Source organism: Macaca fascicularis, chromosome 20 (assembly GCF_037993035.2).
Source record: "Macaca fascicularis isolate 582-1 chromosome 20, T2T-MFA8v1.1".
Lineage (NCBI taxonomy): Eukaryota > Metazoa > Chordata > Mammalia > Primates > Cercopithecidae > Macaca > Macaca fascicularis.
Genome location: NC_088394.1, coordinates 3452407 through 3471161, shown reverse-complemented (window position 1 = coordinate 3471161; position 18755 = coordinate 3452407). Strand labels below are relative to the sequence as shown.

At 52.1% G+C, this 18755-nt stretch overlaps 1 protein-coding gene, 2 long non-coding RNA genes and 1 pseudogene across 3 annotated transcripts in view; 3 read left to right on the top strand and 1 right to left on the bottom strand.

The window, feature by feature from the left end:
• Positions 1-112: 112 nt before the first annotated feature.
• Positions 113-2121, top strand: LOC135968826 (uncharacterized). Its single transcript, XR_010583789.2, has 2 exons — positions 113-354; positions 1941-2121. It is a non-coding gene; the product is annotated as an uncharacterized lncRNA (long non-coding RNA).
• Positions 2122-10638: 8517 nt separating this feature from the next.
• LOC123570453 (uncharacterized) overlaps positions 10639-18755 on the bottom strand; it is a 67848-nt gene continuing 59731 nt past the window's right edge. Inside the window, exons 4-5 of the mRNA XM_065537674.1 lie at positions 11368-11664; positions 10639-11168 (exon numbers count right to left, since the gene is read on the bottom strand). Of these exons, the coding sequence (XP_065393746.1) occupies positions 10639-11168; positions 11368-11664 (827 nt within the window). The remainder of the gene's footprint in view (positions 11169-11367; positions 11665-18755) is intronic.
• Positions 11137-18755, top strand: part of LOC123570452 (3-phosphoinositide-dependent protein kinase 1-like) — a 63776-nt pseudogene continuing 56157 nt past the window's right edge.
• LOC141409357 (uncharacterized) lies at positions 13876-16763 on the top strand. The gene is made up of 3 exons (XR_012429629.1): positions 13876-14011; positions 16272-16395; positions 16490-16763. It is a non-coding gene; the product is annotated as an uncharacterized lncRNA (long non-coding RNA).

Below are 18755 nucleotides of genomic sequence, written 5' to 3'. Positions count from 1 at the left end.
GCTTTTAATAGCGTCCTCCGAGTTCTGTCCCGCCCACAGGTCCGCCCCGGTAGAGCGCCCGCCCCGGCGTCACGCGACAAGCGGAAGTTCCGGTCCGGAAAAGCAGGAGGCTAGGCCCGCTTCCGGCGGGAGCGGAACCGGCGTGATCTGGGCGCCAATGCTGACGGACTGCGGCGGCGACCTGCCTCGCTTTCCCACAAGCGGGGTGAGCGCCTGACCCAGACCCTAGCCTCTACCCACACCGTGACCCCAGCTCTTGCACCGGTCGAAGGAGGAGCCACACCAGCAGACGTCTACACTCTACATGCTTTTTATTACAAGACTACCGAATATACGAGGAAAATTGATCATCTGGTAACTACCCCTGAAGGACAAATATTTGGGGGGGAAAAAAGAATAAACAGATTCATTAAATGATATGATTAAATCATTGACCCAATACAAAATTTATATAATAAGGGCAGGGCCTGGTAGCTCAAGTCTGTAATCCCAGCACTTTGGGAGGTCCAGGCGAGCGGATCACGAGGTCAGGAGATCGAAACCATCCTGTCCAACAGGGTGAAACCCCGTCTCTACTGAAAATACAAAAATTAGCCGGGCTTGGTGGCGGGCGCCTGTAATCCTAGCTACTCGGGATGCGGTGGCAGGAGAATGGCGTGAACCCGGGAGGCGGAGGTTGCAATGAGTTGAGATCTCGCCACTGCACTCCAGCCTGGTGACTGAGCGAGACTCCATCTCAAAAAAAAAAAAGGAAGAAAATTTATGTAATAAAGTCAGAAAAAAGTTTTAAAATATAGTTTATAGTAATTGTTCACATTTAAGGCTGTACCTCTATGCATACAACAACGTGGCCCCGAACATGAATTCAATCCATATAATTCGTATATTAGAATTTAGGCCGGGCGTGGTCGGTGCAGTGGCTCACGCCTGTAATCCCAGCACTTTGGGAGGCCAAGGTGGGCGGATCACAAGGTCAGGAGTTCGAGACCAGCCTGGCTCGGTGAAAGCCCCTGTCTACTAAAAATACAAAAAATTAGCCAGGCATGGTGGCACCTGCCTGTAATCCCAGCTACTCGGGAGGCTAAGGCAGGAGGATCAGTTGAACCCGGGAGGCGGAGGTTGCAGTGAGCTGACATCGCGACACTGCACTCCAGCCCGGGCAACAGGGAGACTCCGTCTCAAAAAAAAAAAAAAAAAAAAATTTGGCCGCGCGCGATGTAATGCCAACACTTTGGAGGCCGAGGCGGGTGGATCACGAGGTCAGGAGTTCAACATCAGCCTGGCCAAGATGGTGATTTCCCATCTCTACTAAAAATACAAAATACTAGTCGGGCATGGTTGTGGGCGCTTGTAATCCCAGCTACTGGGAGGCTGAGGAAGAGAATTGCTTAAACCCAGGAGGCAGAGGCTGCAGTGAGCCGAGATCAGGCCACTGCACTCCAGCCTGGGCGATAGAGTGAGACTCTGTCTCAAGAAAAAAAAAAAAAAAAAAAATTTTTTTAGCAGGCTGAATTAGAGGCCACCAATAGCCAGCAAATAACCTTATATAAGAATAAAAATACAGCCGGGCGCGGTGGCTCAAGCCTGTAATCCCAGCACTTTGGGAGGCCGAGACGGGTGGATCACGAGGTCAGGAGATCAAGACCATCCTGGCTAACACGGTGAAACCCCATCTCTACTAAAAATTCAAAAAACTAGCCGGGTGAGGTGGTAGGCGCCTGTAGTCCCAGCTACTCAAGAGGCTGAGGCAGGAGAATGGCGTTAACCTGGGAGGCGGAGCTTGCAGTGAGCTGAGATCCAGCCACTGCACTCCAGCCTGGGCGACAGAGTGAGACTGTCTCAAAAAAAAAAGAATAAAATTACAAAAGTGTATATCCTAATATAATTACATTATTTGTTTTCATAAGTCTCCTAATTTTTGCTTTGCCTGTACATCACAGTTACAGCTACAGACCAGGTAGAGATTACGCATGTTCTGACTGCCACCCGCCTGAAAGACGTACTCGTCATTTCTCCTATTTTATGTTGTGAAGGAACAGCTACAGCAGCTCTAAATACTGTAACAATTAAATTTTGCCAACGTCCAACTTACAGTCATAATAGAGGCTTTTACCAGCACAATGACCCCTATTTGTAGTCATTCTGCCAGATGGTTAGGCTACGTGGGTTACACGGCTAAAAAAAGGTCTGCCTTTTGTAAAAAGTTCCCTGTACATAGTTTGGTGTTTCTTCATATTGAAGAAATGAGTTATGGGGAAAATTCAGGTACACACATAGGCTCGTTCAGTTGTGCTCACCACAGCCATAGCAACAGATCAAAGTGCTCTTTGTTGGAAACAGCTTCCTCCTCACATCAGTTCTCCACAGGCAGCCTCATCTACAACCCTGCAATTTTGGGCCAGAAGTGGTGGCCCCTCAGAGGCTCTGAAGTGCCTCCAGCCCCAATTCAGGCACTTGCCACGTGTGCTGCGTAAGAAGGGACCCCACCCAGTGAGTCAACATAGGTTCATGTCAGGTTTGAGTTTGAAAATAACTGGGGAGGCCGGGCGCGGTGGCTCAAGCCTGTAATCCCAGCACTTTGGGAGGCCGAGACGGGCGGATCACGAGGTCAGGAGATCGAGACCATCCTGGCTAACACAGTGAAACCCCGTCTCTACTAAAAAATACAAAAAACTAGCCGGGCGAGGTGGCGGGCGCCTGTAGTCCCAGCTACTCGGGAGGCTGAGGCAGGAGAATGGCGTGAACCCGGGAGACGGAGCTTGCAGTGAGCCGAGATCCGGCCACTGCACTCCAGCCTGGGCGACAGAGTGAGACTCCGTCTCCAGAAAAAAAAAAAAAAAAAAAAAAGAAAATAACTGGGGAAAAGTGTATGACAACATCTTCCAGAACATAGTACCTTCACCGTATTCTCACAGCAGCTGCGCTCTGAAGTCCCAGCAGTGAGCACCCCGGCTCTGTGGACCAGCCAGGCAAGGAAGCCTCAGGCTTCAGAGGAGGGCAAGAAACCAAATTCTGTGCTATTTGGCCATACTCTCTGGTAGAGTGAAGCAGCACTGAACGCGGTGCCTAGAAAAACCTCCTGCATGTTCCCCCGTACAATCAATGGACCCCAACTAAAGTGGAGAAATAAAAATCCAACCAAATTTAGGTGGTCTGGACTTGCCGCCAGCCAGGCAATCTGCAATACTGTGGGCAGGGAGTGGGGAAGAGACGGCCTGAAATCTACACCAGCTGGGACAACCACGCCCTACAATGAAAAAGCCAGCCTGGCTGCCGGGCTCTTCTGAACCACTAAGGCCTGAAGCAGGGGCGGAAGCGGGGAGACAAATGCACTCAGAAAACCCAATCAGCGACATGGTTTTTTTCAAGTAGAGGCTTTGCTCTGCTACTGATTCCAAATGGCCTAATGTACTTTCTGAGTCTATAAACTTAATTACAAATCATTCACTAAACATGTGGCAAGGTCAGTTCAACACTTGTTATCTCTGCTGACTGTGCAGATACAAATTCAGTACCATTGTGGACACAAAGTACAAGGTTCTGAAAATACCACCAAGCCCTTGAAAGCCACAGCAGCAGGGATGGCAGAGAGCTGACGTGCAGGCGGAGCCAGGTTCTTGCAACCAAAACAAGGAAACTGGCTCTTGGAAAAAATCGGCCACAAATGGATTGCAGCAATGACATCCTCTTAGCATTTAAATAAAGAGCGGTCTTATTCAGACATTCTTTGGAACACACACAGTTTATCAGAAACTGATTTGTTCAGAATCTGCAGGACACAACTAAGGTGGTTCTGCTACTGGAACTCTGAGCATCTAAACATAAGGTTGAGAGAGAGACAGAAAAATATATTTAAAATGAACAAACTCTTTGACCTCAAAATACCACTTTTAGGCATCTAAGGGGGGAAAAAAGTAAGAAATCAGAAGATTTTAAGGATATTCATCACAGCATTATTTAAATAGTGGAAAAATCAGAAACCGTCTAAATATTTTACAGTAGGGAAATGGTCAGATAAATTATAGTAAATGGACAACTAAACACTACAATTGTTAAAAACGTGTTTCTGAGAAACTCATGACATGGGAAAATGCTTAGAATATCAAGTGAGAAGACGATGCAAACAGCGTGTGTCGGATGTTCCCAATTTAGTTGAAAAAGTGAACAAATGGCGGGGCAGGATATAGGCCAAAATGCTCACAGTGGTCTTCTCTGGGCGGCGAGCCTACAGCTGATCTTGTCAGAGACAAATGTCAGTTCTGAGTCACCCAGAGCCCTGTGCTGGTGCCTGGGGGTCTGTGCCATGGGAGAGTCTCCACAATTCCTCTGGGGAAGGGCCGCAAATCCCACAGTGTGTCCCAAGAGGGCTGGAGTAGGCGGAGTCCCCAGCGGCTGTGGCATGACCAGCCATCTCTCTCAAAAAGAATTGTTAACAAGCCTTCCGCAAGTTAAGGTTCCACGTGGTAGCCGTGGTGCAGAGCCATTTCACTACGGTGGAGAGGCTTGTGCTCCACACCAGGACTGCCCACCGCCCTGGCTGCGGCCAAAGAGGGGAGAAAAGAATCCCTCAGAAGCCAGCCCCCAGCTGCGTCCCAGAGAAAGGCAAGGCACCTGGGGCACCTAGGCCGGCAGCGACCACAGCCTCCCTCCCCTCCCCTTTGTGCCGAGAAGCCACAGAGTGTGGTCCTGACATTCCACCTGTCCTTGCCCACGTGTGGGGAGGCACATGGCCCCAGGTCTATTAAACAGCAGGTGAAATCTTCCTCACCTTGGATAAACCCACAACTGTAATTCCATGTAAGCACGTCTGTGTGGACACACGGTACCCCACGTTCCACCGTAGAGTGTAAGGCACCTGCATGCCAGGTGATGGCTCTAAGGATGTGCTGGATAAAACTGGAGTTGACATGAGCAAGCGCAGGGTAAAGAGAGAAAACACACGAGCCTTTAAAAAGGTAAGAGAAAGGGGCTGGGTGAGGAGAAAGGTGACCCACAGAAGGACTTGGCTGTCATGAGCTCAGGCAATGGCATCATCAGCTGTCAGCTGCCAGCTCTGGCTCTGAGCCCCTAGTTCTGTGGCTTTGGAGGTTAAGATGGAGCTTGTCAGTGACGCCCAGGAGGTGGTGGTTCTATCCAGAGGAAGAACACACGGGAGAGTCTCCCCAAGCAGCCCAGCCGAGTGCTCCAATTAAAGCCACGTCCCTGCTCCCCTTGTTTCCCTATAACCAGATGCCCTGAGACGTCTTTCCTGTGCCTGTACGTGCAGTTAGGAGGGTTAGGAAGCCACTCTCCTACACGGAGACACAGGACGTTCTGAGATGGATAAAAGAGCTGATAAGGAGGAGTAAGCCTGAACAGAAATTCCTGAAAGAACCAAGAGAGACTCCCCAACACAGCCAAGCCTTTCCAAAAGCCAGCAGGAGGAGAGAGGACTTGACTCCGGCCACAGGCCCAGGGCAACGTGCTGGGCCCCAGAGCGTCCTGCTCCCTGGGGCGCCCCAGGGTAGGTGTGGCCCAGCTCGTCCCAGCTCACTGTGACAGGCTCACGTGCAGCTCACACACAGCAGCAGCCAAGGCCCAGGCAGAAACCGCAGGCAGGGCCTGGGGAACATTTCTGCCCCGTCCAGGCTCCCATCTGCACTTGCCTAGCTAAAAAGAGCCACTCTCATCATTAGCAGTGTGAAAAGGACACCTTCCCTCTCAGTTTGGACCTGGCCTGGCACACAGGGTCACTGCTGAGTCATCTGTGACTTGGGAGTAGGGAGCAGGGAGGGTGGACACAGTTGAGTCAGAGGCAGGTCTGTGGGCAGCGATGTCTGCCTCTCCCCAACGGGAGCTGGAGAGCAGTGGCACCCCATCATAGCTCACTGCAGCCTTGATCTCCTGCGCCCAAGTCATTTTCCCACCTCAGCCTCCCGAGTAGCTGGGTCCACAGGCACATACTACCATGCCCGGCTATATTTTTTTTTTTTTTTTTTTTTTTTTTTTGAGACTGAGTCTGGCTCTGTCGCCCAGGCTGGAGTGCAGTGGCCGGATCTCAGCTCACTGCAAGCTCCGCCTCCCGGGTTTACACCATTCTCCTGCCTCAGCCTCTGGAGTAGCTGGGACCACAGGCGCCCGCCACCTCGCCCGGCTAGTTTTTTGTATTTTTTAGTAGAGACGGGGTTTCACCGTGTTAGCCAGGATGGTCTCGATCTCCTGACCTCGTGATCCACCCGTCTCGGCCTCCCAAAGTGCTGGGATTACAGGCTTGAGCCACCGCGCCCGGCCTGTGCCCGGCTATCTTTTTTTCTTTTGTTTTAGAGACAGGGTCTTGCTAATGTTGTCCAGGCTGGCTTTGAACTCCTGGATTCAAGCAATCCTCCTGCCTCAGCCTCCCAAAGTGCCAGGATTACAGGTGTGAGCCACCATGCCCAGCCATAATTATCTAGTTGTAAGGCCAGCTGATTAATTCATCTCTCCACATAATAACATATTCACAGGTTGGGAGATTAGAATGAGAACATCTTTGGAGAGGCCATTATTCTGCCTTTTAGAGAGAAAGGCCTAGGACAGGAATTCCCACTGCTCAGGTTTAAAGGAAATACTATGTTGCTATCATTGGTTTATGAAGGCACCCCTTTCTCTACATTCCTACCAACATTGGATATTTTCCACTTTTGGGACTTTTAGCAGTTGTTGAGCCAGCCCATTTTACCTCAGGGAAAACTGAGGTTTAAGGAGGGGAAACTACTTGCGTAACATCTCATGCAACTTTCTGTTTCCTGACTCCCCGTCAAGTCTGATTCTCTCTTGGCATGCCTTATATGGGAGGATATTTACCCGGTGGCTTGGAAACCACTGAATGTATCTTCCATCCACGTATCTGCAGCCCAGCAAATGTATATTGGGAGCCTCAGACATGTGACCAGGGCCTTGTGGGCCAGAGGCAGACAGGAGACCATGTTGTCTTTTTTTTCTTTTCTTTTGCTTTTTTTTTTTTTTTTTTTTTTTTGAGACAGAGTCTCCCTCTGCTGCCCAGACTGGAGTGCAGTAGCTCAATCTCAGCACACTACAACCTCCGCCTCCCTGGGTTCAAGTGATTCTCATACTTCAGCCTCCTGAGTAGCTGGGATTACAGGCATGCACCACCATGCCTGGCTAATTTTTGTATTTTTAGTAGAGACGGGGTTTCATCATGTTTGCCAGGCTGGTCTCCAACTCCTGACCTCAAGTGATCCACCTGCCTCACTCTCCCAAAGTGCTGGGATTACAGGTGTGAGCCACCGCACCCGGCCAGTGTTGTGGTCTTTTGAGAGCCCCCTTTTCTCTCACCTGATCTCCCTGCCCCCCATTTTCCCCTTTAGTCCCCTTTCCAGGTGCTACTGAGTAGCTGTAGGGTCAGTCTAGAAATGCCAACCAGCTTGGGATCCTTGCTGGGAGAGCCCTTCCTTCCCTGGCTTTGTAACTCAGGGCCTTCTGGTGTGCACACCTGCAGGGACCAGGCCGGGCCTGTGCTTCTTGCTTCTCTCTTTCTCTCCCTGAGATTGGAATCCTGACTCTGTCCTCAACTAGCTTGAAGGGGCCCCCAGGAATGGCCCCTCCTGGATTTCATACCCTTGTACAGTCCTGTTTCACTTTGTAAAACATTTAAAAAGGTTTTTTTTTGTTGTTAGAGACAGGGTCTCACTTTGTTGCCCAGGCTGGTCTCAAACACCTGGCCTCAAGCAGTGCTCCTGCCTCAGCCTCCCAAAGCACACCCGATCTCTTTCTATCAGGGTTGTTGTGTGTGACCAGCAGATGTGTTGGAAGTGATGGTGTGTCACTTCTGAGGTTAGGTCATAAAGACGCGGCGGCTTCTATGTTGCCTGTGTTCTCTTTCTCTTGGGCCACTTGCTCGGGGGAGTGCCAACTGCCAAGGCTTGAAAGCACACACTCCTGGGAAAAGGCCCCAGTGGTGAGGGACTGAGGCCTCCAGCCCACAGCTGTGGGAACATGGGAATGAATCTTTTAGGAAGTGCATCCTTCAGCCCTGCTCTAGCCTCTATATGACTCAGTCCAGGCTGCAATTTTTTTTTTTTCGGGGGTTGGGGGGCCAGAGTCTTGTTCTTGTTGCCCAGGCTGGAGTGCAATGGCGCGATCTCGGCTCACCGCAACTTCTGCCTGCTGGGGTCAAGCGATTCTTGTGCCTCAGTCTCCTGAGTAACTGGGATTACAGGCGCCTGCCACCATGTCCAGCTAATGTTTGTATATTTTTAGTAGAGACGGAGTTTCACTATGTCGGCCAGGCTGGTCTCAAAATCTTGACCTGGCGGTCTGCCCGCCTTGGACTCCCAAAGTGCTGGGATTACAGGTGTGAGTCACCGCACCTGACCAGCCCTGGCTGCATCTTGATGGCAACTTCACGAGCGAGCCTGAGCCAGGCCACCCAGCCCAGCCTCTCCTGAATTCCAGACCCACAGGAACCATGAGTTAGACCTCTTTGTTGTTTTACACATCTAAATTTTGGGGCAATTTGTTAAACAGCAGTAGATAACTAATATACTAGCTGTAGGGCTTTGGGCACATTCCTTAGCCTCTGCACCCCTGTTTCCTCCCTCGTGCCATGATCGTTGTAGAGGTGAGTGAGGAATGTGTCGTTGCAGCACAGGACCACACACATAAGGCAGCTTGCCAGCCCCTCCCGAGATGTTTCTGGTCATCTTCTTGCCCCTCCCTAGATGGACCGTGACTTCACAACGTCAGGCCAAGTTATTGCATTCTTGGCCTGAGGTCATCCATTGGCCATGGACAGAGGTTCTGGGCAGGAAAGGGTGAGATAAAGAGAGGGGTCAGTCCCCTTCCTCCAGCCCGGGTCCGGAGAATTGTGCTGGGCCAGGTGAGACATCTGCTCCCTGTGTGGTGTCCTAGGATGGGCAGCTGGACCTGACCCATGGGGAGGTTTCTCTGTGTCTCCAGAGGGTAAAGGGGCTTCTTGGTCTGGCTTCTCTAGCGCTTGGCCAAGCATTCTGGCTGCCATTGAGGCCTCCAGCAAAACTGAGAACTGTCCTTTCTTCCTTGCCCTTCAGCTGCCCCTCTCTCCTCTTCCCTCTGGTGCCTTGTCCGCTGCTTTCTTCACATAACAGCCTCCTTGTGACCCTTGGCCCCTGCCCCTGAGGCTCCTCCACCCTGGGCTTCGTGTTCTAGAGTTCACCGTGTACTATTTCCTCAAGTTGTTTCTACTTCACTGCTTCCGTTTTCTCTGTGCATTACTCAAGAACTGCATGGCCATGTGTCAGTATAAAAAAAATAAAGGGCTGGGCGCGGTGGCTCAAGCCTGTAATCCCAGCACTTTGGGAGGCCGAGACGGGCGGATCTCAAGGTCGAGATCAAGACCATTCTGGCTAACACGGTGAAACCCCGTCTCTACTAAAAAATACAAAAAACTAGCTGGGCAAGGTGGCGGGTGCCTGTAGTCCCAGCTACTCGGGAGGCTGAGGCAGGAGAATGGCGTGAACCCGGGAGGCGGAGCTTGCAGTGAGCCAAGATCTGGCCACTGCACTCCAGCCTGGGTGACAGCGCGAGACTCCCTCTCAAAAAAAAAAAAGAAAATAAAGTTGGCCGGGCGTGGTGGCTCACCCCTGTAATCCCAGCACTTTGGGAAGCGGTGGGGGACAGATCATGAGGTTAGGAGTTCGAGACCAGTCTGGCCTATATGGTGAAACCCCGTCTCTACTAAAAATGCAAAAATTAGCCGGGAATGGTGGCACACACCTGTAGTCCCAGCTACTTGGGAGGCTGAGGCAGGAGAATCGCTTGAACCCAGGAGGCGGGAGTTGCACTGAAATTGCCATTGACTCCAGCCTGGGTGACAGAGCGAGACTTCGTCTCAGAAAAAAAAAAAAAAAAAGTTAACCCATTTCAGTCGGGTGCGGTGGCTCACGCCTCTAATCCTAGTACTTCGGGAAGCCGAGGCAGGCGGATACATGGTTCAAGACCACCATGGTACAAAAAACACAAACATTTAGTAGTGTGTGGTGGCACATGCCTATAGACCCAGCTACTCAGAAGGCTGAGGCAGGAGAATGGCATGAACCCAGGAGGGGGAGCTTGCAGTGAGCCGAGATCAAGCGACTGCACTGCAGCCTGGGCAACAGAGTGAGACTCCATCTCAAAAACAAAAACAAACAAACAAACAAAAAAAGTAAATAAATAAATAAAAATTAAAAAAACAGAATCGCTTGAACCCGGGAGGGGGAGGTTGCAGTGAACAGAGATCGAGCCACTGCACTTCAGCCTGGGCGACGGAGCAAGACTCCGTCTCAAACCCACCCCCCCCCAAAAAAAACAAAAAACAAACACAAACAAAAAAATCATGATCCACATCAACTACTACAAAGAAAACAAAACCAAATCGCCACAAAATCATTTATGGACAAGGACAGAAGCTCTGAGGCTGCCTCCGGGACGATGGACAGTGGTAGGATTGCTTGTTTTCTGCCTTATGAACGTGACTTATAGTCCAGATTTCCTTCCGTGAACGCTTGTTAGCTGTGAACTAGCGAAGCTGCGCCTCCGCGTTTACGCAGTGCCGGCTCCGGAGTCCGAGCCCCGGGTTCGAGCTCAGCCCCGCCGCGACCTCGGGGGTGACCCTGGCCGGAGCCCGGTCCCCTCTGAGCCTCAGTTGCCCGGTCTGGGAGCCGGGAATGACAGCTCGCCCCACCCTCGCCCCGCCCCGGACTGGTTCTCGCGAGGTCCCCCTGCCCAGGTAGGGCCGGGCCTCTCCCGCCCGCCAGGCCCCAACCCGGAAATGCAGCTGGGGCGGAGGCGGGGCCCACTCAGGCCGAGGTGGAGCGACGATGGGTGCGGCCAATGGGCGCGGGCGGTGTCTGCCGTGCGACGGAAGCCCTGCCTGGCGTCGCGCGGGGGCGGGGCGTCGCGCGGGGGCGGGGCGTCGCGCGGGGGCGGGGCGTCGCGCGGGGGCGGGGCGTCGCGCGGGGGCGGGGCGTCGCGCGGGGGCGGGGCGTCGCGCGGGGGCGGGGCGTCGCGCGGGGGCGGGGCGTCGCGCGGGGGCGGGGCGTCGCGCGGGGGCGGGGCGTCGCGCGGGGGCGGGGCGTCGCGCGGGGGCGGGGCGTCGCGCGGGGGCGGGGCGTCGCGCGGGGGCGGGGCGTCGTGGCCATTGCTGGGGCTGCGCTTCGGGGAGGAGGACGCTGAGGAGGCGCCGAGACGCGCAGCGCTGTGGGAGAGGCGCCCGCGCCGACGCTGGGCCCATGGTCAGGACCACCAGTCAGTTGTGAGCGCGCTGCGGCCGCCTGGGCGCGCCGGCTTGTTACCCCGCCGGGTGCGGCGGCCGCCCGGGTCCGGCGAGGCGGGGCGGCCCGGGGTCCCCAGGGACGGGTAGCGCCTCACCTGCGGCCGGGCAGCCGGGCGGGGGATGGCGGGCGCCGGCCGAGGGCACTGCTCGACTGCGGCGGGGAGTTCGGCCCTGGGTTGCGGCGGGCGCCGGCCTGGCCGGGGGCGCTGACAGACGCGCGGAGGGCGGGGGAGGCCGGGCGGTGTCACCCGGTCCAGCGGGTGAAAGTACCTGGAAAGTTTGTTTTCGGCTCGGCGCAGCTTGGAGTTGAGCCTCCAGGGTTACCTTTGGGTTCTGTCTGTAGAGGAACCGCTCTGGGCTTCCACCTGGAACGGGGTCCCTGGCGTCTCCGCCTGCGAGAGAAGCAGAAGGTGCAAGTTCTTGCTGGAAACACCTGACGCGCCTGGGCCCCCGTTTCCAGATTCTCGATGACAGTGGTCGGGTAAACTCTCCTTTTACCGCCTGGCCAAGGGGCATTTGGGTGCTTTTCCTGCCCGTGGCTGTGCTCAGCGTTGTGGGAAGCCCCTGGGAGGCAGAATGTGCAGGATCACCGAGGGGAAAGTGAGCTTGACAGGTAGGAGGGATTTTACGGGAAGGACCGAAACAAACCACTTGTTGGGTGAACTGTTTTGCTAAAAGTATCGCTGGTGTTTATTTTCTCTCTATTGCTGAAAGTATCCCTGGTGTTTTTATATTTTCTACACGGTAAGTTCTACAGTCTGGGGACGACGGTATGCGATGTGCAGTGGGTGACGGAAGAACGTCTACATAGCTTGCAAAATTTGATTTAAAAGGCAAACATTTTAAATGAAGGAAAACCAAAGAAATTTACTTGATCCCTTATCTTTCAGGATGCGGCTTTTATTTTATTTATTTATTTATTTATTTATTTGATGGAGTCTGGCTCCCCTCGCGCAGGCTGGAGTGCAGTGACGCGATCTCGGCTCACTGCAACCTCCACCTCCCAGGTTCAAGTGATTCTCCTTCCTCAACCATCCGAGTAGCTGGGATTAAAGGCGTGTGCCACCATGCCTGGCTAATTTTTGTATTTTTAGTAGAGGCAGGGGAAGGTATGGGCCTTCTTCTGAGAAAATGCAGTGACACTGAATTTTGTAACGATGTCAGGAGGCTCTTGAACCTTCTGCAGCTCACTCATGGACTTTGTAGAGATGCATGATAATCCAAAGTGTTACGGAAGAGGGTTCAGTTGAGAAAAATGTTGGAGAGTGAAAGGGATGCCTTTCGCTATTTCGCATATGTGGCTGTACCCCAAAGTGCCCTGACTAACACGCAAAACATCAATTAGGCGGCTTGACCAGGCTCAGCGGAGGCTGGGGCCGAGAGTCATGTTGAAGTCTGTGAGGTTAACCTGCACCCAGTGACAGTCATGGCGAAGTTTGTGAGGTTAACTCGCACCCAGTGACGCTGTTGCAATGCAAGGTGTATATTAGGTGTCATACACGAGAAGAGGAAAGAGCAAATTTTCTCACGGCCTTGGCAGTTCCACATAATAGACGTTTAGTATCTGTAGTTTTCTTCGCGTAAGGCAGCTATTTTGCACAAAAAGACTGGAATCCAGTGAGCAAGAATGATAGAATACAGGATAGATTTCCACATGAGGAAGTGTCAGGAACGAGGCTTTTGCATCTCTGTCAGCTGGATTTCCACATGTGTACATATGTGAGAACATGCCGTGTTTCCTGTCCATAATGGTGGAGGCAGCCCTAATATTGTATTTTCACTTCAGGGTTGGGGTGGGTTTGCATCTGGACTTTAGGGTGGCCCTGTAGGCCCTGTGTGAGAAGCCCCTGCCCGGTGAACTTTCCCATGTGTGTATGCGTGGACAGCCAACAGAGGGAGCAGTGCGAGCGTGAAGGCAGACAGTGGCCTGGCCCAGTCTGATGCTAAGTGGGCCAGAGGCAGTGAGTACCATTTCTTGAGCTGACTACTTAAGCCAGGCGCTTTCCTAGGTACTTTCACACCTCATTGCAAGGTAGCTGTTGTTCCCATTTTACAGGTGCAGAAGCTGAGCTGCAGAGACGTTAAGTACCTGCCTCATAAGTGGTAGAAACTCCAGTGTCACCCTGCCCCTCACGTTCAGAGCCCCCGAGGGAGGGTCTGCCGGGCAGCTCAGCCCAGCACTCTGTGTAAGGAAGTCTTCAGTGCCACCGTCCAGGATGTCTTCCCGGGGATTGGGCCTGAACGTCTTGACCATGCCTTGCTGGAGACAGGAGGGGTGTCTTCATGTGGATTGACTGTACATATTTCTTTGGCAGATGGCTGAGCTCTGTGACCCCGGGGCCTGTTTCAGCCTCCTGCTGTCAGAAAGCAGCTGTTTGGAAAGAGGCTGTGATTCGGCCTTGTTTGAGGGCCGATACTCTGAATGGGTGAGGCTTGGAATCCTCCCTTTGGCAACAAGGAAACATGTAATGATTCTGCTGAAGGTAGAATTGGGGGACTAGGCAGAGTGGGCTCCTGCCCTCCCTAGGGTGGTTCTGTCTTTTGCAAAGGTGGCTGCATCCTTAGGGGAAGGTGAGGGGAGAAGCAGAGAGCATGGAGAGCAGTGGCTTTCGATTTCTCTCTCTCCGAGTTGGGCCGGACTCTGGACGTGAGGCTGAGGGAGTGCATGGCTCAGACGCTCAGATGCTCGGAGTGCTTCCGGCTGCTTTTCCGTTGGTAACTCACGTGTTCTTCGTGCAGGTTGGCATTTTTCTTTCATGGGTTTTTTTTCACTGGTCAGAATTATAGTCTTCTGATTGTATGTACATAGCTGGTTATTATCAGATACATAATTTAAAAATGTGCATCTAAATATAGATTTTATTGGTGAATGCATTGTGTTCTCATTCCATAAAAAGTCTTTTTTTTTTTTTTTTTTGAGACGGAGTCTCGCTCTGTCTCCCAGGCTGGAGTGCGGTGGCGTGATCTCAGCTCACAGCAAGCTCCACCTCCTGGGTTCACGCCATTGTCCTGCCTCAGCCTCCTGAATAGCTGGGACTACAGGCGCCCGCTGCCACGCCCGGCTAATTTTTTGCATTTTTAGTAGAGATGGGGTTTCACCTTGTTAGCCAGGATGGTCTCGATCTCCTGACCTCATGATGCACCCGCCTCGGCCTCCCAAAGTGCTGGGATTTCAAGTGTGAGCCACTGCGCCTGACCCTCCATAAAAAGTCTTAAGCACAAAATTATGTTAGAAAAAAAAACCCTGTCTCTATAAAAAATACAAAAATTAACCGTGCGGTAATGGCACGTGCCTGTAATCACAGTTACTCGGGAGGTTGAGGCACGAGAATTGCTTGAACCTGGAAGACGGAAGTTGCGGTGAGCGCAGATGGCGCCACTGCACTCTAGCCTGGCCAACAGAGTGAGATTCCGTCTCAATAAAAAAAGAAAATCTTAGCAGACTCTCCTGTGCAGATGCTGCTGGTGCTGAGCTTTGGGTCTGGGGCAAAAAAGGTGAGGGCGGGCCCCGGTTGGTTTAGGAGAAGTGGTTATGAACAGAATGGGCCCCATGCTCCCGGCCTGAGGATATTCTTTTTTTTTTTTTTTTTTTGAGACTGAGTCTGGCTCTGTCGCCCCGGCTGGAGTGCAGTGGCCGGATCTCAGCTCACTGCAAGCTCCGCCTCCCGGTTTTACGCCATTCTCCTGCCTCAGCCTCTGGAGTAGCTGGGACCACAGGCGCCCGCCACCTCTCCCGGCTAGTTTTTTGTATTTTTTTAGTAGAGACGGGGTTTCACCGTGTTAGCCAGGATGGTCTCGATCTCCTGACCTTGTGATCCGCCCGTCTAAGCCTCCCAAAGTGCTGGGATTACAGGCTTGAGCCACCGCGCCCGGCAGAGGATATTCTTTTGTGAAAAAGATTGCTTCTGCAGCTTGGAGGGGGATGGTCCACCTCATGCTCCTGTCCCTCTCTCAGCCCCAGGGGCAGAAGGGAAACAGCAGCACAGCCATTGCAGATGGTGCCCAAGGCGGGAGAGTAGTTAGTGTCTGAGCAGGAGGGGGTGGCCGGCCTTTGTGGGGCTGCTTCAGAGAGCTGGGCAGAGTCTGGGCCCCAACGTGGACTAGCAGGGGAGGAGCTCTCCTGGCTGGGGTGGCCACTCAGGGAGGTCTGGGTTGCCTGAGCAGGGAATCGGCCTCACCTGATACAGCTGGCTTCTGCTGGGAGGCTGGGTTTGCAGCCAAACTCTGAGACCTTTTGGACAAAACATGCCAAAGAAGTTGGTGATGATAAGAAATTCATACTAAACTTGTTCTATTAGGGCTTTTTTCGTTTCCAGTATATGATTTCCCTTCGGTAGCTCTTTATTTTTCAAATTAATGTTGAGCATCGAGTCAGAGTCAGGTTTTGAATGACACAGGATGTTTTCAGATCCTGTAAGTTTACCTGAAGCTATCAAAATAGTCTCCTAACAAAATTATTTAAAGCGTAAACTATTTTGGAATACTTTTAGATATGTAGAAAAATTACAGACAACACAGAATTTCCATAATATACCCCAGCCAGCTTCCCCTAATGCTATCACATTACCATGATGCCTCTGTCAAAACTGAGGTGTTCACACTGGCACCACACTACTCACCGAGCGACGAACTTGTTTTGGATTTTGTCAGTTTTCCCCCATGTCCTTCCTATCTCAGGACCACGCCCCCGGTGCCACACTGCATTGCATTGTCCTGTCTCCTTTGCCCCCTCTGGTATAGGATAGCTGCCGTCCTTGTTTGTCATCACCTTGGTACTTTTGAAGAGTCCTGGTCAGGTATTTTGCAGGATGTGCCTTCATTTGGGTTTGTTTGATGTCTTCTTGTGGTTGGACAGGTTGTGGGGTTAGGAAGATCCCACAGAGATGAGTTGTCCTTAGTGCATCGTATTGGGGTACGTGACATCCGCATGACTCATCACTGGTGACGTTAAACAAAATTATTTACAAAAATTAAAAAAATACATTATTTTTTGTTTTAGAGATGAGGTCTCGCTCTGTCATCGAGACTGGAGTGCAGTGGTGGGATCATAGCTCACTGTAGTCTCCAACTCCTGGGCTCAGGCGACCCTCCCACCGCAGCCTCCTGAGCAGCTGGGACTACAGGTACACGCCACTGTGTCTGGCAAAATTAGTTTTACTTTACTAAAAGGAAGCACGTAAGCTTTGCTCTTTGCTACTTGCAGTTTTTGTGTTATAGATTGTAGGACACTCGTGGTGATTTAATTTCGGAAGAGACCTTCTTGCTCACCTAGTTGGATCCTTCCAATTTCTAGATGAAGACACTTGGGACCTGGAGGCCTTCTGACTTTTGGGTCAGAGCTGGCATAGAGTCCAGGCACCTGCTCCTCTGACCACTTTCTGCAGGCATGGATGCTTCTGGGACACTGCAGGGACAGAGCGGTCCCCAGCAATGCAGATCGACAGGGCTGGTTTCCAGTTGGGTGGGGCCGCATCCCTCCCGGGGATGTGAGGCAGGTTTGAGATGAGTCTGCTCCCCTTCTGTCTGCTGCCTCTTTCTTTTTCTTTCTTTTTTTATTTTTTTTTTTTGAGACAGAGTCTCGCTCTGTAGCCCAGGCTGGAGTGCAGTGGCGCGATCTCGGCTCACTGCAACCTCTGCCTCCTGGGTTCAAGCGGTTCACCTGCATCAGCCTCCGGAGTAACTGGGATTACAGGTATGTGCCACCACCCAGGCTAATTTTGTATTTTTAGTAGAGACAGGGTTTCTCCATGTTGGTCAGGCTGGCCTCCAACTCCCGACCTCAGGTCATCCACCCGCCTCAGCCTCCCAAAGTGCTGGGATTACAGGCCTGAGCCACTGTGCCCGGCCTACGAGTAACTTCTTTTTTATTTTTATTTTTTGAGATAGAGTCTCGCTCTGTCGCCCAGGCTGGAGTGCCGTGGCTTGATCTAGGGTTACTGCAAGCTCTGCCTCCCGGGTTCACGTGATTCTTCTGCCTCAGCCTCCCTAGTAGCTGGGACTACAGGCGCCCGCCACCATGCCCGGCTAATTTTTTTGTATTTTTAGTAGAGACGGGGTTTCACAGTGTTAGCCAGAATGGTCTCGGCCTCCCAAAGTGCTGGGATTACAGAGGTGAGCCACTGCGCCTGGCTGGGGTAACTTCTTGCCGAATATTTTAGTAATATAAATCTTAGTCTGAATTTCTGTGTTGCCTAGATTCCATATAGGGGAATGGGCAGGTCAGAAGGGCGTGGCCTGCGGTGTGGCGAGGCGCTAATAAGTGCTGCATTTTTCCCTCAGCCCCTCCTGGTTCCCTGGTGAACATACATCAGCCTCAGATGGGCAGACCCCCTACTCATGGTGGGGCTGGGAGTGTGGGCTCTGTAGTTGGATTCTGCTTGCGAATTGTGCGTGACCTCACTGTGGAGCGTTTGACTGGACAAAAACTTGCTGTGTACTCAGTGTCCCCATCTGTAGAAAGGATGCTGATGGTACCCACCCCCAGAGTTGTTTTCAGGATTAATCACGATAATACATGTAAAATGCTCAGAAGACTGTGTGGCAAACAGCAAGCACTTAATAAAAAAATTTTTTTTAGCAGAGAAAAATGGCATTTTATTGATTTTAAACAATAGCATTTAAAGTTATACCTATAAGTGGCACGCAGAAGATACATGCAGAGTTTAAAGAATGAAAATTAAACTCACATGTGCCCACTACCCTACTTGAAAAACAGGATTTACCAGAAGGCTCGAGTGGCCCTTCAGATTGTAGTTTCTGGCCCCACCCGTTCAGAGGTAACTCGCATCCTGGGGTTCATGTTCATCAGTGGTATTTAAAGTATACCTGTAGGAAGTTCCAAAGTGCGGGAAGTGAACAAAACTTCCTTGCAGAGAAATCTTTTTTTTTTTTTTTGAGACGGAGTCTGGCTCTGTTGCCCAGGCTGGAGTGCAGTGGCTGGATCTCAGCTCACTGCAAGCTCCGCCTCCCGGGTTCACGCCATTCTCCTGCCTCAGCCTCCCGAGTAGCTGGGACTACAGGCGCCTGCCACCGCGCCCGGCTAGTTTTTTGTATTTTTTAGTAGAGACGGGGTTTCACCGTGTTAGCCAGGATGGTATCGATCTCCTGACCTTGTGATCCGCCCGTCTCGGCCTCCCAAAGTGCTAGGATTACAGGCTTGAGCCACCGTGCCCGGCCGAGAAATCTTGTACTTTGGTGTTTTCATCATATGTTTGTGTGACAAATATACAAAGACAATGTTGAAGATGTGGGTTAGTGAAATTGAGACCTGGCGCTTCCTGAGGCTGGCAGCGCAGTTGAGCCTGAGGACTAGACTTCAGACAGTTGGCATTCCGCACCTCGTTGCCTTCTGTCTGCTCTGGGTAGGTGAGAGGCTCCTTGGGAGGCCAGTGGAGATGGCTGTGGGAGGAGAGATTGAGTAGCTGCCCTTGGAGCTCACCCACCCACTGCTCCTCCCTCCCCTCGTGGAGAAGTAGAAACAGCT